Source organism: Mangifera indica, chromosome 15 (assembly GCF_011075055.1).
Source record: "Mangifera indica cultivar Alphonso chromosome 15, CATAS_Mindica_2.1, whole genome shotgun sequence".
NCBI lineage: Eukaryota > Viridiplantae > Streptophyta > Magnoliopsida > Sapindales > Anacardiaceae > Mangifera > Mangifera indica.
Window position 1 is genome coordinate 6753943 of NC_058151.1, and position 19233 is coordinate 6773175.

General features: G+C 33.1%; 1 protein-coding gene across 5 annotated transcripts in view; it reads left to right on the top strand.

The window, feature by feature from the left end:
* Positions 1 to 606: 606 nt before the first annotated feature.
* LOC123198073 (kinesin-like protein KIN-7O) overlaps positions 607 to 19233 on the top strand; it is a 33150-nt gene continuing 14523 nt past the window's right edge. Inside the window, exons 1-27 of one of the 5 annotated variants that reach the window (XM_044612648.1) lie at positions 607 to 791; positions 891 to 1110; positions 1204 to 1293; positions 1530 to 1648; positions 2493 to 2606; positions 2689 to 2770; positions 3104 to 3171; positions 3253 to 3327; positions 3551 to 3696; positions 3783 to 3885; positions 4132 to 4212; positions 4748 to 4816; positions 4924 to 4983; positions 5065 to 5226; positions 6448 to 6504; positions 8333 to 8572; positions 8643 to 8705; positions 8793 to 8978; positions 9131 to 9235; positions 14312 to 14434; positions 14564 to 14677; positions 14800 to 14847; positions 14969 to 15172; positions 15259 to 15444; positions 15787 to 15993; positions 16119 to 16208; positions 16330 to 16470. In XM_044612648.1, coding sequence (XP_044468583.1) covers positions 987 to 1110; positions 1204 to 1293; positions 1530 to 1648; positions 2493 to 2606; positions 2689 to 2770; positions 3104 to 3171; positions 3253 to 3327; positions 3551 to 3696; positions 3783 to 3885; positions 4132 to 4212; positions 4748 to 4816; positions 4924 to 4983; positions 5065 to 5226; positions 6448 to 6504; positions 8333 to 8572; positions 8643 to 8705; positions 8793 to 8978; positions 9131 to 9235; positions 14312 to 14434; positions 14564 to 14677; positions 14800 to 14847; positions 14969 to 15172; positions 15259 to 15444; positions 15787 to 15993; positions 16119 to 16208; positions 16330 to 16470 — 3057 coding nt within the window. In that variant the 5' untranslated portion in view covers positions 607 to 791; positions 891 to 986. Of the gene's footprint in view, positions 1111 to 1203; positions 1294 to 1529; positions 1649 to 2492; positions 2607 to 2688; positions 2771 to 3103; positions 3172 to 3252; positions 3328 to 3550; positions 3697 to 3782; positions 3886 to 4131; positions 4213 to 4747; positions 4817 to 4923; positions 4984 to 5064; positions 5227 to 6447; positions 6505 to 8332; positions 8573 to 8642; positions 8706 to 8792; positions 8979 to 9130; positions 9236 to 14311; positions 14435 to 14563; positions 14678 to 14799; positions 14848 to 14968; positions 15173 to 15258; positions 15445 to 15786; positions 15994 to 16118; positions 16209 to 16329; positions 16471 to 19233 lie in introns of all 5 variants that reach the window. The other 4 variants (XM_044612647.1, XM_044612646.1, XM_044612650.1 and 1 more) reach the window with 4 other exon arrangements.

The following is a 19233-nucleotide window of genomic DNA, read 5'->3' on the forward strand; positions in this document are numbered from 1 at the left end:
TTATCAAACATAGTAATCATTTATACCCAGTAATCTTCTAAGTAATCTATCTTCAAGGTAATCTTTCTATTTTAGTAATCAAACATTATCTAAACCAAACGCCCCCTAAGGATGAGTAGATGATATATATATCGAGCTTATATTTATACATTATATAAATGAATTTTTTGTATTGTCTTTAAATTTTTTTAATATGTAACCACGATATTCTTTTGTCACAAATGAGAGATTATCAATAAAATTTTTAAGATATACTCATCAGTTTTAGTAATTAGAAAATGATTTTTATTTAATTTTATATATTTATTAAAATAAAAAATATTTTATTATTTAATTAATTAGCTGACCCGCTAAAGGACTGCAAGCCAACTTGTTAATGGTTCGATATAACATGATGCTCTGAAGTGATGCCCATGCTGCAAGCATTAGTATTTTTGTGAGTTGACCCAATCCTCAAGACTCTTTATTGTAATGGGCTTAAACTAGCATGCCTCATGGGGACAGTGGGCTGTGCTGAAGTACAAGCCGACTGCTACCTTTATTCCACTTTGGAATCATATAAGTTTTTCATACAAAAAAAAAAAAAAAAAAAAAAAGAGGGTGGGAAGTAGTTGTTTCCCATATTCAATTTTCGAAATCTCTGGGTGGTTGTGTAATTAACCCATTTCAGCGATACCCAATTCCGTGATTTTACACATCTAGGCGGGAAAGAAAAACGAGCCCCTAAACCAGAGCAGCTTCCTCCAAAACTCAGTTTCAGAAATTCCTTCATCGTCAACGAAGCTTTCGAGGTACTCGCCTTGTCGTTTTAATCTCCATTTCTCGTTGATTTGGAGTGGGAAATAGTCTGTGTGTTTGTGTTTAGGAGTTACCGTTATGAGTTTTCGCAGACATTGATGGCGCTATTTCCAACTTAATCCTGAGATACTCAAATCTTTTATTGCTTCCGGCTTTGTGAATAACGTCTCAGCTCTTGCAAGCAAAAAATGGAGAGAATATATGTGACGGTTAGGGCAAGGCCACTGTCTACTGAGGACGCAAAGGCAAGTCCATGGAGAATCTCCGGAAATTCCATTTTTATTCCTAACAATCCCTCAAAGTTTGAATTCGGTACTTCTAACACTCTTATGCCTTTGGATTAAAAGTTTTTCTACAATGTTTTTTTTTTTCTAAATTTATTTTTGTTTCGACTTTGGGTCGTAGACCGGGTTTTTGGAGAAGATTGTAAAACATTAGATGTTTATCAAGCTCGTACCAAAGATATTGTTGCTGCCGCCGTTCATGGCTTCAATGGTACGCTTCACTTCGGTAGTTTATTTATTTATGTTTTCCACTTTGATGTTTGGAAATATATGAATTAGAGGTAAAAATAGACTTTGTTACCCTGCTTTATAAAAAAAAAGAAGACTAGCGAATAACCCATTTTTGCCATCACCGTTTTCCTTTCTTAAAGCCATTTCCTATTTAGCTCTTACTTTTAAAAAAAAAAAAATTGTAATATGGAACTTTTGTTGCCTGCTTTCTATTAGGCACGGTTTTTGCGTATGGACAAACCAACAGTGGAAAAACATATACAATGCGAGGCTCACTCAATGAACCTGGGGTCATCCCTCTTGCTGTGCATGATTTGTTTGACATCATACAAGAGGTAGTAAATGCTACACTTTCTTTAGCAGTGACTTTCTTCTTTTTTAGTTTTAATTTTCTTGTTTGTTACGTTTGTATTATGGTATGAATCTTTGTCTACTTTGGGTGTGAGTTGCTGACAGAATAAGAAATTTCTCTTGGTTGTAAATTGTGTCAGGAAGCATTTGTAACAAAATTGAAATAATAAATATTACATCTATCTTAATACCAATTTCAACTTAAAAGGTTATACTTTCAGTTAGATGTTCAAGTTAAACTTGAATGCTACTAAGTGCAAGGGTGTTTTCCAGTCCTGTTTATAAATGGTTCTTTTGGTGTCCAAAGAAGGGAACTTAGGGTTCAGTCTAACTACACTCATTGTTGTAGGTATCATCTTTTATTGGAAGCTTTTAGAAATTTTACTATTTGACAAACACTGAATGAACCTGTGAACATTTGTAGCTCTGGTTAAGCCAGTTCCACTCGATACCATCTCTTGGGATGATGCCAGTGAACTTGATTTCTTCAGCTCGAGCACAGAATTCATATTTCTTTTTGATAGTTATGAAGCATTAATTATCTAGTCTCAAGGGGCTTTAAGCCACTGTGTTTCCTGACTAACTCAATTCATATAGAGTATAGAGATCAGATAGAGCAGTTATGTTTTGGAGCTGTTTAATTATGCTTGTATGTTCCAAGTAGTTCCTGGTTTTGTGGGCAGCTTGTTCACTTATTGTAAATTCCCTTTTCCATTAATACATCTCTCATAATTCTTGTAAAAAATATTGTTTCGGAGAACATTTTTTGCTTAAAATTGTTGGACTTTGTGTCCACTGATGTGTTTGATTTTTTTTTTTTAATTTCAGAATGTGGATCGGGAGTTCCTTTTGCGAATGTCTTATATGGAAATCTATAATGAGGACATAAATGACTTATTAGCACCTGAGCACCGAAAACTGCAGATCCATGAAAGTTTGGAGGTACAGAAAGTTCTTATTAGCAGTACCTATGCATGATTTTGTCGACACTTTACTGACTTTCAATTTTCTTTCTTATATGTAGAGGGGGATTTATGTTGCTGGTTTGCGAGAAGAAATTGTTGCTTCTCCTCAGCAAGTTCTTGGTCTTATGGAGTTTGGAGAATGTATTTTCTACATTTGTCTTTTTCTTTTTTTGCCTGTTTTAATTAATATTCCTGAGAATCATGTTATTCACGTGTCTGTATGTTCACCATGTGTATTTTCTGTTTCTCTGCACATATATGTGTGTGTCTAATAATATGTAGGTGCCATATAGAAATGGTGTAATGTTTTTAATGGTGCCAAATAGAGATGGTGTTAGGTTTCAATAGTTAACTGTAGTTAAGAGGTTAAAATTTCTCCTATGCACCATAAACATTTCTTCCTCTTTAATGCTTTTATTTAAATACTGCTAAATATATCAGCCTATAATTTTTTTTTTTTTTTTTAAATTTCAGCTCATAGGCATATTGGAGAGACAAATATGAATGTATACAGTAGTCGATCGCACACCATTTTCCGCATGGTAATATATTTACTTTTTCTATAATGTTGTATGCTATATGTTTATGTATGTTCCTTCTGTCTTACTGCTTTAGTTTTGTAGATAATTGAGAGTCGGGACAAGACAGAAGATAGCAATATTAGCAATTCTTGTGATGCTGTTCGTGTATCAGTTTTAGTAAGTGTTAATGGAATCTATCAATATTTTGCTTCTTTTGTACACCTTAGCAATTCTTGTGATGCTGTTCGTGCATCAGTTTTAGTAAGTGTTAATAGAATCTATTAATATTTTGCTTCTTTTGTACACCTTTATAGCGAGTAATTTTGGCTTTATAAATATTTATTTGACATGCCATTGATCACCCATATATAATTTTTTGTTCCCTTTTGTTTGTTTCTAGAATTTAGTTGATCTTGCAGGATCAGAACGTGCTGCAAAAACTGGTGCAGAAGGTGTTCGGCTCAAAGAGGGTTCCCACATTAATAAAAGCCTGATGACACTTGGAACTGTGATTAAAAAATTGAGTGAAGGGGCTGAAAGCCAAGGGTAAGCTCTAAATTTTTTTTTTTTTTGAGCATAGGTTAAGTTTTCTTTGCCAGGACATTATTGACATTATTCAACAATTGTTGCAGGGGTCATGTTCCATATCGAGATAGCAAACTTACACGCATTTTACAACCTGCTCTAGGTGGAAATGCAAATACAGCTATAATATGCAATATCACCCTTGCACAGGTAGCATTCTGTCAAGTCACAACTCTATGCGTAATGAACATCTCTAAATGCATACATTATAAGGCTTTAATTTTTTTCTATAGGAATAAATCCTATGATTACTCATTTACCTAAAATTTATGTGATAGGAGATTTTTTGTGAGTGTATTTTGCTTCTAAAACCTCTTTTACATGCTTGCTCCAAACCATGAGTTTGCCCATTTGATTTACTTCTATCCTAATATTGTTATTCTGATTTGATCACAGATTCATACAGATGAAACAAAAAGCAGTCTCCAGTTTGCTAGTAGAGCATTATGTGTCACCAATTGTGCTCGCGTTAATGAGGTTTATCTCTTATTTCTCATTCATACCTTTTCCATATGTTTTCTTGTGCTTCTTTCATGGGCAATTCTAATGATTCTGGATTAGATGTTTCTTACCCATCTATATCTAGCATTTGATTGTGTTAGGATTGGGACAGTTATCCTCAATCCATAGGTAGTTTAAGATAGTTTTATTATAAAAGAGGTGTTTAGGTTTCAAAAGAGGGAGAGAAAAAATATTCTAGGGTTTTGTTATTTGGGCAGCCAACCTTGGTTGATTCAGGGAGTTCTTCAGCTCCTCAAACGGCCGGAAAATGGGAGATCCTAGACTCCTCAAGCTATCCGGAATGGGAGGCTTCGAACTCCTCAAATTGTTCGATTAATTCTTGTAACATTTTTATTGATGAAATAGTTTTATTTTATTGTGCATTTTGTGTTTTTATCCTCAGTTTTTGTTGAATAAGAGTTGAATTCCTAATAGATTGTGTCTTGGAGTGATGTTATTTCATTTTTGTTTCAATTACTTGAAACATTAACATGCTTGGTCATCTTTCCAGATACTGACAGATGCTGCTTTGTTAAAGCGTCAAAAGAAGGAAATTGAGGAGCTTCGAGCCAAATTGCAGGTAGGGACAACTATTGTGAATTTAGTTTTTTTTTTCTTAACGTAATTTTATGGTTATTCTTTTTTCTTGGAGGTATATCTTTGTTAACCATTTTTTATGTGTTTTAGGCATCTCATTCAGAACACTTGGAGGAAGAGATCCTTAATTTAAGAAATACTTTATTACAGGTACGAAAATCTTTAGTCTTCAGATAATTGCCTTTTAAAGAATGTGATGGTTGATTGGAAGTTGCAAAACTTATTTTGCAGTCTGAATTGGAGAGGGAACGTATAGCATTGGAGTTGGAGGAGGAAAAAAAAGTCCAAGCAGAGCGTGAGAGAGTGTTGCAAGAGCAAGCTAAGAAAATAAAAAACTTGAGCTCAATGGTGTTGTATTCAAATAGGGACGAGAACCGTGATCATTTGAAAAAGGTTTGTATCATTGTAGATGTATGTCCTTTTTTATCTTTATCATACAATAAATTCAATTCTTTTACTATTTGTTTGCTTGTGTTGTAAAAATCTATTTGCTCATCAGCTCGCTCAATCATGTGTCAGCTAACATATTACGCTTCTTTTTACTTTATAAGGATGGATTTAAAGTTTAGTTTTGATTTTTTTTTTCTAGGATAAGGTTTCAATAGTTTCAACACACAACATATGGAAAAGGTAATGCTGTTAGAGTTTAGGTGGACAACTTTAGACTTGCAAAGGTTATAAAATTTTGAAACAATATTATATTGTTTGTGGAATAGCCATAGAGCAAACATAAATTACAAACATGAATTTGACAATAACAGTTACTAAAAAAAATTCTTGCCTGATGAATTTACTTTTAAGTATCACTGCCTTGTCCATTGATTTTTATTTTGTTTATTTTTCTTGTTGCTTCTGAATTTGCAATTACAATTTGGAAGTAATTTAATTTACACTAGGTGCTAAAATTATACTTTTCTTGATGATATTTTCAGTGGTGTGAGTTTATTTCAGGGGATTGCCATATATCTGAAAATTAAAGTCCATCTCATCCTAATGTGCATCTAATGGATGCTGTTTATATACTGTATGATTTTTTTTTTTAAATTTTGGTGGGAACTGATAAGTGTATCAATATTAGAGAAAATAGAGGTCACAAACTGGACTAGTGTGTCTCCTAGTTTAACAGCCACTGGCTGAGAATAGGGGCGGAAAGCTTATCTAAAGGATCCTGTATAAATTGTATATTATGGACAGAAAATGAGATAAACCCTCCTGAGATGAGGCCCTATGCTAACAAAATCACCTGATGATCTAGCTTAATTAAAAAGAATTTGTACAGAAATTATGTCATGAAAGAATGAGGTCCATAGAGAAGGTAAAAATTAAATCCTGTTCCACAAATCATTGACTTCTTTATCTCTTTTGCCTTTAATACCTGGTTGTTTCTTACTTGCCCCGTCACCACAAGATTGCAAACATTGTACACTGCCAATGGTTGTAGCTTTTTTTTTCCCTTTCATGGAAGCATACTTGTTTTTATTTAAGGAAGCGATTAAACTTGGAGTAACCACATTAACTAGGCTTCTTTACATTTCTGCTATTACCCTTTTTTTGGGGTTGGACTCATTAAATCATCTTCCTCATTGTTGATTAAGTTTTTGTTTGTATTTATAGGAGAAGAGACGAGATACTTGGTGCCCCAGTAATCTTTCACAGGGGACTTTTCGAGAGGTATCCTTTCTCTTTTGTGCTTCAAGGGATGCTAATTATTTTAGTTAATGTGTATTCAAAATGAATTGAGATTACATTGTACCCATTTATGTTTTCACATGCATTATAAGTGATCATTATATTGTAGATGTTAAGTGCATGAAGCTGAAAAAACTAACTTTAAATTATTTGGCAGTAGCTTGAATAGGTTATAATGAATTATAAGTTGCACTACCATTCATTTATAATCAGTGGACTGGATAGTGTTATGTTTTGCCTCTACAAAAGTTCTATCAATTAAGAAAAAGTTAATAACTAAGCCCCAATAATCTAGATATGGAGACATGGTCAGAAGATCATGTGGTTGAATATGTTGTATTTTGTCCTTAGAGGTTGATGTATATTTAATCAATAAAACTGTATGCACCTAGTTTTGTGTACCCAATTGGGTTTTTAGATAACATGTCATCACGTAATTAGTGATTTTGAATTTAGGATAAAGTAATACCCAATCACATAATGACACATCATTTGAATACCCAATTTGGTATTCAAAACTGGGTATACATAACATTGCTAATATTTAATTAACTAATTGTTTTCTTGATAAGAATATGAACAATAAAATTATTTTTATTTGTGCAATTTTCATTCCAAATTCACACTTTTTCCAGATTATTGTGGAATAAACTGCTTAATGAGTTTAATTTGATTTGGGCAGTTCCATGTTCTTGTTCTTTGGCCTTATAGAGAGAAATGTTGCCTTGGGAGGCAGAAGAAAAGCTTTTGTGTTGTGAACTTTTGCACTTATGGCAGTTTTTTGGGTTAGTTGGTTAGATAGAAATAGTTAGGGGAAAGATTTGGTCTATGCGGTATAAAGTTTAAATTTTGGGCTTCTCTTTGCGCCTATTACTTCAAAATTCCAAAAATGTTTTTTTTTTCTTTATTCAATAGATTTTGGAAGCTTCAATTACTTAGCTAGAAAAAATTTGTGCACATATGATTAGGGATTTTTAATTCTAGTGTTGAAGAATTTGGCCTAGGAAGGTTTTTTATTTTTGGTTCTGTAAACCCTTTCGGTTTTAGGGACAGCTTGTCCTTTTTGTGTGGATAACTTGTCCATTCTTGTATACTAGTATACCTTTTTAGAGCCAATCTTTATTTCTTACCAAAATACAAAAGAAAAAAAAGAAAAAATCCCAAATACTAAGCATTTAGTTGCAATGATCCAACTAAAATGAAATAGCCAACATAATATAACATTCTCTAATGAGAGCTCATGGATTCTATATCAAGAATATACTTGAACCCATAATAATAATTATCCAATTCATCAAGATATTAACCATGAAAGGATTTTACTTGTTGATTACTAAAAGTAAGTAAAATGAAGACTGAGTATATTCCTTCCTTTATATGAGTTGATCCATGAAAATCAACTGAGCTAGTTGATTTGGAAACAGTGATTGGGGAGATAGTAAATCATTAAAGGATCTTGGGTGGGGTTGTCGTTGGGCAATTGGGTATTAGTATTGAAACATTAAAGTGCCCATACATCTAAATGATGCACAACATAACATCTGAGGCCATCCTCTTTACAAATAAATAATAAATAAGTACATATGATGTACACAAAAGAATTATGTAGATAATTCAGAGAGTAACATCCACACTATTGTTTTGTGTATCACTTTAAGAATTTCTTAATGTGAACTTGCTTAGTTTTGTTACTTAAATGATCAAGATTATTCTCATCATGTGTGCCATAAGAATTCTAATTTTATTCAGAATATATGATGATTTAATCTTCTTTAAATTTAAGCTAACATTATTCTGGAGCTGCTGTTAGGTGTATGCAAATGTCGAAGTGCAGGTACCTGATGTAAAATCGATGAGAACTGAGTGTGATCTGGGACCAGTTCTTCCTTTTGAACAGTTGTTGAATGAGACTGAAGTGGTTGACGAGTCAAGCAAACAAGATGAAGATTGCAATGACGATTCATCACAAAATTGTAATCTTCCAGGTCCACGTACTTTATTGCATGTAACAAACAGAAGAAAAGTACCACTGAGGAAGCAAAGCACTCTGGTTTGTACAATACCTGTTCTTGGATGCTGTTCTATTGAAATTTTCTGGCCTAACATTGTTAAACTTTCAGGACAGTGAACTAGAGGAACTGCAAGCAGAGTATGAAGATTTGCTTTTGAAATTTGAGTCTCAGGTTGTTATTTTATTTTTGCTTTTGGTTTGATTAGAGGATGATACATTGTGGAGCCTCCATCTGTATGCTGACACTTTCTTTGTTCAGAGAACTATGAGCGAGATACAAATTGACTGCCTAACAAGAAATCTGGGTGAGGCTGATTTATCCTACAACATGAAATTGAATGACTGTTCCATATATAGTGTTGATAAAAGTACCCCTTCTGGGGACGAAAGTGTGAATACAAAGGAATCGGAGGCTATTCTTGTTGTTAAGCAACTTCAAGAGAAGGTCTTTATCATTCTTTCAATTTCTTATTTCTCTGGGTTCTTTAGTTCTTTTCTCCTCAATTTGTGTTATCCATAGATGATAATGTAGGAGTAATTTCAATGTCTCTTTTTTTTTGGTGTTAACTTTCATCTGTATGTGTCTTTATGACATAGATTAAGTTGCTGGAAATGGAGAAGTCCTCAAGCCAGCAAAATCTGGACAATCTTGCGGAACCAGCCATGGAGCAGAATGTTTGCGCTAGGGAGAAGTTTAATGAGGTACTCATAACTGAATACAATCTTGTACCTTTTTATGCTGTCTAAGCCCACGAAGAGAGTTTCCTTCCAATTTCATATGAAACACAAAGTTTATTGATGAGATGATCTAACAGTCCATGAAGCAATAAAGCATTTTTACTTTATCTACCGGCTAACAATAGAAACTCTAACGAACTATTATCCCTGTTTTATTGTTAAGGGAAAATCTTGTGAAGGAAAAGATAGGTAGAAGATATAAGAGAATGGATTGAATCTAGATTAGTTGCTTGCTATTCCCTATTGTATTATGTACAACAAAATTTACAAACATAGGAACCGATCCCTTGATCTTAGGAATAGATTCATTAATTATTATGGTCAATGATTTTGATTTCCTTAGTTAGGGTCAATGATTCTAATTTACTTAGTTTGGGTCAATGATTTACAAGAGATATCTATCTCTAATTTTTAACCCAAGATCATGCCAACACTCATCTCAAGATGGAGCATGTATATTTCCATGCTTATCTTGCATACAATAAAATAAATCCCTTTTTGGCCAAGTCCCTTATTGACAAAGGGAATGCACATTGGCATGCTTCATAATTTCTCTTTGGTGAAATTTTGATCAACCTCAATATGCTTTCTCGTCATGTTGTGTTGGATGGATTATGAGCCATACTTATAGCTGCCTTGTTGTCACAATATAAGGACATAGACTAACTGTTTTATAATTTTTAGTTCCTTCATAAACCATTCAAGCCAAATCATGAACCTAAGACCAAAGCTCTGTATTCAACCTTTGCACTTGACTTTAAAACCACTGATTGCTTCTTACTTCACCGAGTGACTAGATTTCCACCAACAAACCTATAATTCCCATAGGTTGATCTTATATTGGCTTGTGAACTTGCCTAATTACATTTGAATAACCTTTTATTCTCATGTGACTGTTCTTTTTAAAAGTAGTCCTTTACTAGGAGATGATTTCAAATGCCTTAAAATTCGATGAATTGCTTCTAGGTGTGTTGATCTTTGCTTTTGCATGTAGCAACTTACTATCACAATTGCATAGGCAATGTCTGGTTGACTGTGAGAGATGTGGATCATTTTTCCCACGAGCATCTAATGTCTTCCCACATCAATTTCTTCCCCATCATCTCTTTAAGCTGGTGATAAGCTTCAATAGGCATTTTAGTTGGTCTGCACGTTAGCATTCCAATTTCTTTAAGTACATCTAACATGTACTTCCTTTGAGAGATGAAAATTCCCATATCTGATTGTGCGACTTCGATTCTAAGAAAGTATCTTAGCTTCCCTAAATCCTTAATTTTTAATTCCTTGACTAGGTAGGATTTTAGTTTGGAGATCAAAGTGATTTCTTTTCACTACTATATCATCACATAAATGATTACTATTATAACTCGATCATTAACATGTTTTAAAAAATTGTATGATTAACACCAATTTGTTGATATCTGATATAAAAAACATCGTATAATTAAAACCAATTTGTTGATATCTAATACGTACGTTTTAGTAGATGAAATTCGATTTGCCCTCAACAAAACTGCACACCCTTAACACTTCATCGATTTTTCCTTAGCCGACTCACCTTTAGAAAACTCACTCACCAACACAATAGAAAACTTCCAATGGTCAATGAATTAAAGTAAGATAAATTGATTTTATTTATGGTTAAGGGGTAAAGGATTATTTCTCACCTAAGTCCTAGCTCAATCTTAAAAGGATACCTACGATAATTCAAAAATTTAAATATCCACTCATGGACTAACTTTTGTTAAAGACAAGGTTAAAATCGTCATTTTACTATTAAACCCTAAAAAATTATATCATTTTACCTTTATAATTTGAAAAACTAACTTTCTCTCTTAGAATTAAGTTTTAAAAACTTACATTTACTTCCTAGGTTTGAAAATTTTTTCCAACCAACAAATCTTGCGAGTCATCGGTGGTTGAAACGCTAGGAGGATGACGTTTGGATGGCGAAGCATCGTTCGTCGTCCAGACACCAAAGGACAACGCTTTGTCGTTTAGACGAAGCGTTGTCACCAGATCGATGATGCTTTTGGGTGACAAAGTGTCGTTGATTTGGACAATGCCTTGTTGAGAAGTGTTGTCGATATGAACAATGCTTCTTCCATCTAAGTGTCGTTGATCTAGGGATGACGCTTCGTTTGGACCACGAAGCATTGTCTTTTGATGTCAAGACGGCGGACAACGCTTTGTCGTCCTGACGCTGTTCTTCTTGCATTCACCGACGACTCACCGGATTTGTTGGTTGGGAAAAATTTTCAAACCTTAGGGGGATAAATAAAAGTTTTAGAACTTTATTCTAAGGGGAAAAAGTTAGTTCTTCAAATTATAGAGGTAAAATGCATAATTTTTTAGGGTTTAATAGTAAAATGACGATTTTATCTTTGTCTTTAACATAAAATTTTAATAGTAGTTAATGTATAAACTGTCGTAGGTATCCTTTTGAAATTAAGTTAAAACTTGGGTGGGAAATTGTCCTTTACTCTATGTTAATCAAATAATAGTCTACTGTTACATTATTATCTCAGGATTATCAGAAAAACACTTAACCCGCCAATACAAAAAAACCAATCATTCGACATGTTAGAACCTCCCCTTTTTCCTTTTGCAAACTTTTCTCCCACATTTTTTTTTTAATTCCCTTCTCTTTTTAAACTTCCTCTCTCTAATTCGTTGTCTTCTCATTCAATCTCCTGTTGCCAAGTGTCATTCTTAATTCTCCCATGATTCTCTCCCAAAACTGTTAGAGACTCCATCATTGCGATATTGTCATGTGAGGTTGCCCCTTTCTTCCCTTTTCTTTTTTGCACATATATGCTTTGAAGGGTTTATCAATACCTTCCACAATGAGTTTCAATTCCAAGTCTTTTGTATCAGGTAGTCCTTGCCATGTCATTAATACTTGGACTGTGTCGTCATCCAATTGACACACATCTTTTACACTTGTTAGTTGTAGTTTCAATTCCAAGTCTTCCGATAAACACTTAGGTGGGGTCTGATTGCAAAATCTACGTTCAACAACCTTTTTTAACTGTGAAACATGAACAATATGATGGATTTGGGCCTTTGTAGGTAAAGCCAATTTATAGGTGATCTTACCGATTTGTTTTGACACTTTATAAGTGAAGGATCAAATGACCTAAGAAGGGGGGTGTATTAGGCTTTTACTACTATTTTTACCAATTTAAATAATTAATGCAATTGAGACCGCTAAATGAATGTTGACAAATTTTTAATGGAATTTATAAAGATGTCAAGAATTGATTCAAATAATCGATGAATAAAAAAAATTGCATAGTTGTTTACAAATATTAACATTAATAATAATAATTATAATATTATTAATTGATTAAAAATATATTTCATTAGAATAAATTATCTTATTCTATAATCATATATTTTATTTTAATTTCAAATATTTGATCATTATATCAAATATTTTATTCAAATCTTAAATTTTCTTTATTATTATTATTAATATTATTATTATCTAATCCTCACAGTTTTATATCCTAGTGATTTCCGTATTTAAGTAATAACTCCCTTAAATTTGTTTTAATTTCCTCCCCTTTCTATGTTTCTTCTTCTTAACTCTTCTTAGTAGGTGTGATCACTCTTCTCTTTCATGAAAATAAAATCTTTTCTATTTATTTATGCTATAGATTAAAACATACTATGATGTATGACAAATGTAGTGCGCTTATGCTCTAATACCACCTGATACAGAACAAATGTGAATGGGATTGGGATATCGTTCATAAAGAGGATTACAAGTTGATATTGTTCAACTGACGAAAAGATAAACAAGAATTCAATGCAATGTTTGCAAAACAATTCTTAAAAAAGAAGTTCAAATATGAATTTTATTGATAAATTAAATTGATTGATTGAATTGATTATAAATACTTAAGCTTTTTATATAGATTAGTGACTCTGCTAATTAAAATAGAAATCTTATCAAATTAGAACGCTAGTTTGACTAGAATTTCAAATTCTAGGAAACTTTAGACTTTAAGTAAATAATATTAAATAAAATTTTCCTAAAATATAGACTCCTAAAAGCTCTTTTTTTAAAATAGGAATCTTAAAACTATTATTAATGTTGCAGAATCTGTAAATTAGTAAATATGACTTAATTATTGGAATATAGAGCTTGATTATAGGAATCAAATATAGAAATCAAATATTCATTTTCCTAATACAGATTACCTAATGTGTATATAAATGTATCTCTGTAACAGTAAATTAATCAAGGAAAATAAACCCTTAATTTTAGTGTTTTCAATTAATAAAAGACTAAATTGGACTAGAAAATTTGTTTTAAATCAAATTCTACAAGAAACTTGATTTAAATCAAATCTTGCTCAACTATGAATTTTTATTCAGCATGTGTAAGGCATCCTGCATGACTCCACATCATCATGCACGCCCATATGATCATGTCATGTGGCCAAATAAGCTGTCATGTCATCCTTGGTTACCACATCATGTACCATGTCATTCTCCTTCCTTTGGATCATTTCTTCAATGTTTTTTATGTTTTTCCATCGTACCACCCTCTTTACATGATTCTCTATTATTCTTTTCTTCATTCGCCTTTTCACCCAACCGTTCTCTTACCTCGGATCTTTTTTTGACCTCGTTTATTTACATGTCTTAATCTTACTTTTCTTCTACGAGTTGGAAGCCTTTGCCCCTCATCATACTATCTGTCTCATCCCATTAATGATTTTTTAAACGCCATTATGTAATTATTATAGCTTCATGAGCAGCTTCTTAATGGGCAGGAAGAGGCAAGGTTGGCTCATGTACAGCTTGCTTCAAGTGTTCCAGGGGAAAAAGCTGACTTATGTAACTCCTTTGTATTGATGTTTGTGTTTATTCTCTAATGTGTCATGTTGTTTGCCTTTTGATTTAATTGCATACAATGATTTTATAACCCGTATATATATTCTGTATAAATATTTCCTCCGTCCTAGCCTATAAAACTGATTTTGGGCCTCTCTTCATTTTTGGGGGGGAATCTTTTCTGTGATAAAGTTCTCGATGGAGATCCAAGAAATAATGTGTGAACTTCAAAACATAAAAGAAGTGGTGGATGCTGTCTCATCTGTTGTCGATGATGTTTTCCAGAGTTTGTCTGCCATATACAAGGAGTACAGTGTACGTTCTCTTGAATTCAATTGCTTGAAATGCTAAAGGCATTAATTTTCTTGTAAAATATATGTTGATCTATTTTATGAAAATTGCTAAGAGCACCTCAATATTTAGTTTTTACGCAATGCATTGCAGGAATTCAAGGCATTGATGCACCTGATTACTGTTCAGCAAAATTCAGTTATTAGTGGCCATGAGAAGTTACACTTTTGCATGAGACACAACATTTCTGAATTAGAGAGTGAGAAGGTTTGAGCATGAGAAATTACACCAAGTTACACATTTCCATGAGAAAGAAAATCTGGTGATTTTTAAATTTTTGATCATTTTTCTATACTTAAAAAGGCTTACGCATATACTATCGTTTTCAGGTTCTTCTGGATAACCAATCTGTTGATTTGCAGAGGCAGAAGCATGAAGTAAGAGTAAATGCACAAAGTCTGAAGTGCCCTTGATGATAAGAATTTTAATTTTTTATCTTGTGTTAAAATTATATTTATTGGTAAAATACTCTTACATATACGCATAGTATTGTTGCAGGCACTGTTGGAACAACAAAATTTGGAAAAATCTAAATTTCTTTCTCATATTCAAACTCTTGAAAAGGAACTATTGTGTCTGTCATCTTCTTCATTGGTCAAGGAAAAGGAAAGTTTGAGAAAAGATCTTGAGAAAACGAAAACAAAATTGAAAGAGACTGAGTTCAAACTTAAGAATGTGATTCAGGAGAAAACCAAATTAGAGGTTTAACCCTTGCTTTTAATATGTTTGTTGAATTTACATTAGTTTAATTAAAACAATTATTGATGGTTGAATGTCACTTATTCAAGGGTGAGAAAGCAATTGCTGAACGAGAAATTAAACGACTGCATGGTCAGAAGACTCTTCTTGAGCGTGATATAAGCAAACGTGACTCCCTTGCTAGTAAGAAGCGTGATTCAATTGTTGACCGAAGCTCAAAGGTATCTGATCCAAAAAGGGGAAAGAGTTTTAGTGTGCCCTATGAACAAATGCAGGTGATGTATATGGGATTTATAGTTTCATATATCAGTTTGAATGTAACATATTTTTGCAAATTTTAGTTAATTATTACGTCAAGATTGAGAAAATGATTGTTACAGTTTATCACTATGGCGAAATCAAACTCAAAATGTTTTGTTTTTGTATTTTGATAATTGTTTTGGTATGCATTGGACATATATGGTAGTTTCTTTGACATGCCCTGCTACATCAGAACCTATAATTCTTGTTGATCTTGTCATTTATAAAACTAGCAGGGAACCAGCAATGTTTAGGTGTAGGGTATTTTCAATTCTGATATTTTAATTACTTTGAGATTGTCTTGTTTTGTTTTTTAGGAAGATTACAAAAACTTGGAAGTGCTTGCATTTGAAATGGAGACAACTATTGCTTCTCTAGAGGCAGAATTAGCAGGTAAGTGTAGGGAAGGAGAGGAGGCTATATTGAGAAATGAAACATTGGCTTTGGAACTGGAAATCTTGTCTGAGAAGTTCAAAAGATCACATATTGAACTGAATATGTTGCAAGAAGAGGTTTCAGGCCTTGTAAGCTTTTCCGTTCGTTCTCTTCTTTTGGTGCAGTGGTCTTACTAAATTTGGTTGCTGTCTTACTCTGATCCCTTATTTTCCCTTCTAAATTCTTATCATGGCTTATCTTTCTCTATATCCAGAAGCTTAGCTTAGAGGAATCTAAGTCCAACGAGCAGAAAATGCAAAGCTCTGTTCAAATGTTGCTTAAGGAAAAGGAAGAATTGGCTGTGGTAGTCTATTTGCATTTCTTTCTACATCTTTTAGTATTTAGTATTTATTATTTATTTTTTTTCCTCTTCTGTAATTTAATGGTGTAGCATTGTTTATTTGATTTTACTTTGGATTTTGTAGCAACTGATGAATTCCCTTTTGGAAATGGAGGAGGAAAAGGCAATATGGTCTGCTAAGGAGAAAGCTTCTATTGAAACCATAGATGAAAAAGTAAAATTATACCACACAGAGACCATGTCATTATCCAAAAGAATGTTAGAGGTAAGATCAAAACTTCTGTTCTTAAAAGATCTTCTGCTTCTATATGCATATGTTGGAATGATTCAAATTTGCTAAGACTTCTTAGATTATATCTTTTCTTTGTTGAGCCACTGTGTTTTTCAGTATAGTGTTACTCCAAAAGTTGACATTTGCTAAGACTTGTTAGATTATATCTTTCCCTTAATTTGAGTTTAAAAGTACTATGAACCAAAGAGAAATGCAAATAATATTATTTATGTCATTCTTCTTTTGCTACTAAGGAATGTCTCACTGTTAGAGATTTCCATTAGCTCTTAATCCAACACTTTCAACAGCCAATTAGTAACTCAAACACGCAAATTATCCAACTTTGTCTATATATGTAGTTAATAAAATGTATCATCAATGATGTGGCTTGGTGAGAAAGAATCAGTTTTTTCTATTGATATTGAGATGAAAATGTCTGTACATATATGCAGCTACTAATCTAATCTAGGAAAAATATTAATTACAAATCAGTCATAGACTAATTACATGGAAACTACTCTAAATAGTAGTCAACTTTAGCTGTAAAAGGAACTTGTCAGGAAGCAAAGACCAATTATCTGATATACTAAATTTAGCCTATTAATGAAGAAATATAATTATATCTAAGTGAATAAATGAGTAAATCCCAACAATGTCCACTACTTCATGATGTACAATCATAGATTAGTATTCCTTGCATTAAATCTGTGTTAAGAACAAGAATGAAAGTGACATTGTTAACAGGACTTTCCAAGATGAGGATACTGGTCAGTCCAAATCATCAACTTTTGTTAAATCTAATCCAATATAATTATATATTTGCATTTCAAACTTTCCATTTTGATCCAACCTTTGACCCAATCCAACATGTGAATATTGTAAATTTTATGTTGCACATTAATCTCCTATATTCATTTATGCAAAATGTAATAAATGACAAAATTGGTGAAGATGATATTAGAATTCTGTTAAGCTCTTGAACTGAAATAATACAAACACAAAATGAATATTCAAATGGTGAAGGAGAGAAACACAGAGAAAGAGGTAGTAGAAGAATAATAAATTCTCATGCATAATTTCATTACAACGTCAACTCCTTATTTTAAATCGATTCCTGTTGACTTGGCATAACTAACACCACATTAGCTCTTAATCTAATATTTTAAAATGACAATATTTTCCAAAACGGAAACACTACTAGATTACTATTGAAATCAAAACGTGAAATGAAAAGGAAGGGAAAACACCAATTTCCTATGTCATTTCGTGCTTTAATGAAATAATACATTTTCGCACCCTTGTTGACCATTGCTAGATGACATAGCCTAAGGAGAGTTGGTGGTTCAAATTCATAACAATGCCTCCCTCTTCGACTTCCTTGACCTCAAGGGAAAATCAAGGAAAATGCCTCCTCATGCCATCTGCATATTCCAGGCTGGTGGCAACTAACGACATTCCTTCCTATTGAACCAACACTTGAGTAGCCAGAGCATTGTGACATTTAACTGTTCTCTGATCAAAAATAACTTTTGGGGTTTGGTTGGAAAGAGGACCTAAACGCGGTAGAGCAAAGGATGCTTGTATTGGAGCAAATATGGGTTTCAATTGGGAAACATGAAATATGTTGTGGATATTAACATTTGTAGGCAATCATAGGAGATAAGCAAGCTCGCCGACCATGTCTATATCTGAAAAGGACCCAAGTATACTTCCTTGAACTCAAGGGAAAATCAAGGAAAATGCCTCCTCATGCCATCTGTATATTCCAAGCTGGTGGCAACTAATGACATTCCTTCCTATTGAACCAACACTTGAGTAGCCAGAGCATTGTGACATTTAACCGTTCTCTGATCAAAAATAACTTTTGGGGTTTGGTTGGGAAGAGGACCTAAACGTGGTAGAGCAAAGGATGCTTGTATTGGAGCAAATATGGGTTTCAATTGGGAAACATGAAATATGTTGTGGATATTAACATCTGTAGGCAATCATAGGAGATAAGTAAGCTCGCCGACCATGTCTATACTTGAAAAGGACCAAAGTATCAGACTTGAAGTTTTTGATTCCTTGGTGCATTGATTGTTGTTTATATGGTTGAAGCTTGAGGTAGACTCAATCTCTAATTAGAAATTTTTTGTCTGAGTGTAGTGTTGCCTATCAGCCAATAACTTCATCTTCTATTGTGTTCTCTCCACATGGTGCTTTAGTATATGAATTGTATCTTCCCTAGTGTGTAGGAAAGTGTTTACAATCTTTACCTTTGAATCATGTGGAAAATAAGGAACGTGTATTGGTGGTGGGGTGTCATAGAATGCCTTAGATGGAGTCATATGGATGTTGGATTGGTGAGAGCATAACTTAGCCAATTCTAGCCAATGAATCCATGTGTGTGGTAAGTCTCTTGCTATGCAACATAGACAACATTGCAACCCAACCTTCTGTAAACAACCTCCGTTTGACCATTGGTTTGCGGATTGTAGGTGATGGGCAATTGTATTCCCACTCCTTAAAGCCAGAATAACTCCTGCAAAAAATGATTGATAAAAGTGGATCCTCTGTCGCTTGTGATTGTGCTGAGTAAAATGACCATTTTTTGTCAACCAATCCACCACCACCAATATAATTGTCTTGCCTTGAGATTTTAGTAATCCTTTGTTAGAAATCCAACTATTTATTTAACACAATACAAAATAAAACAGAAAATAAGATGAAATAAAAACTATTTTATTGATAGGAAAGATTACATATATAAATCGGATA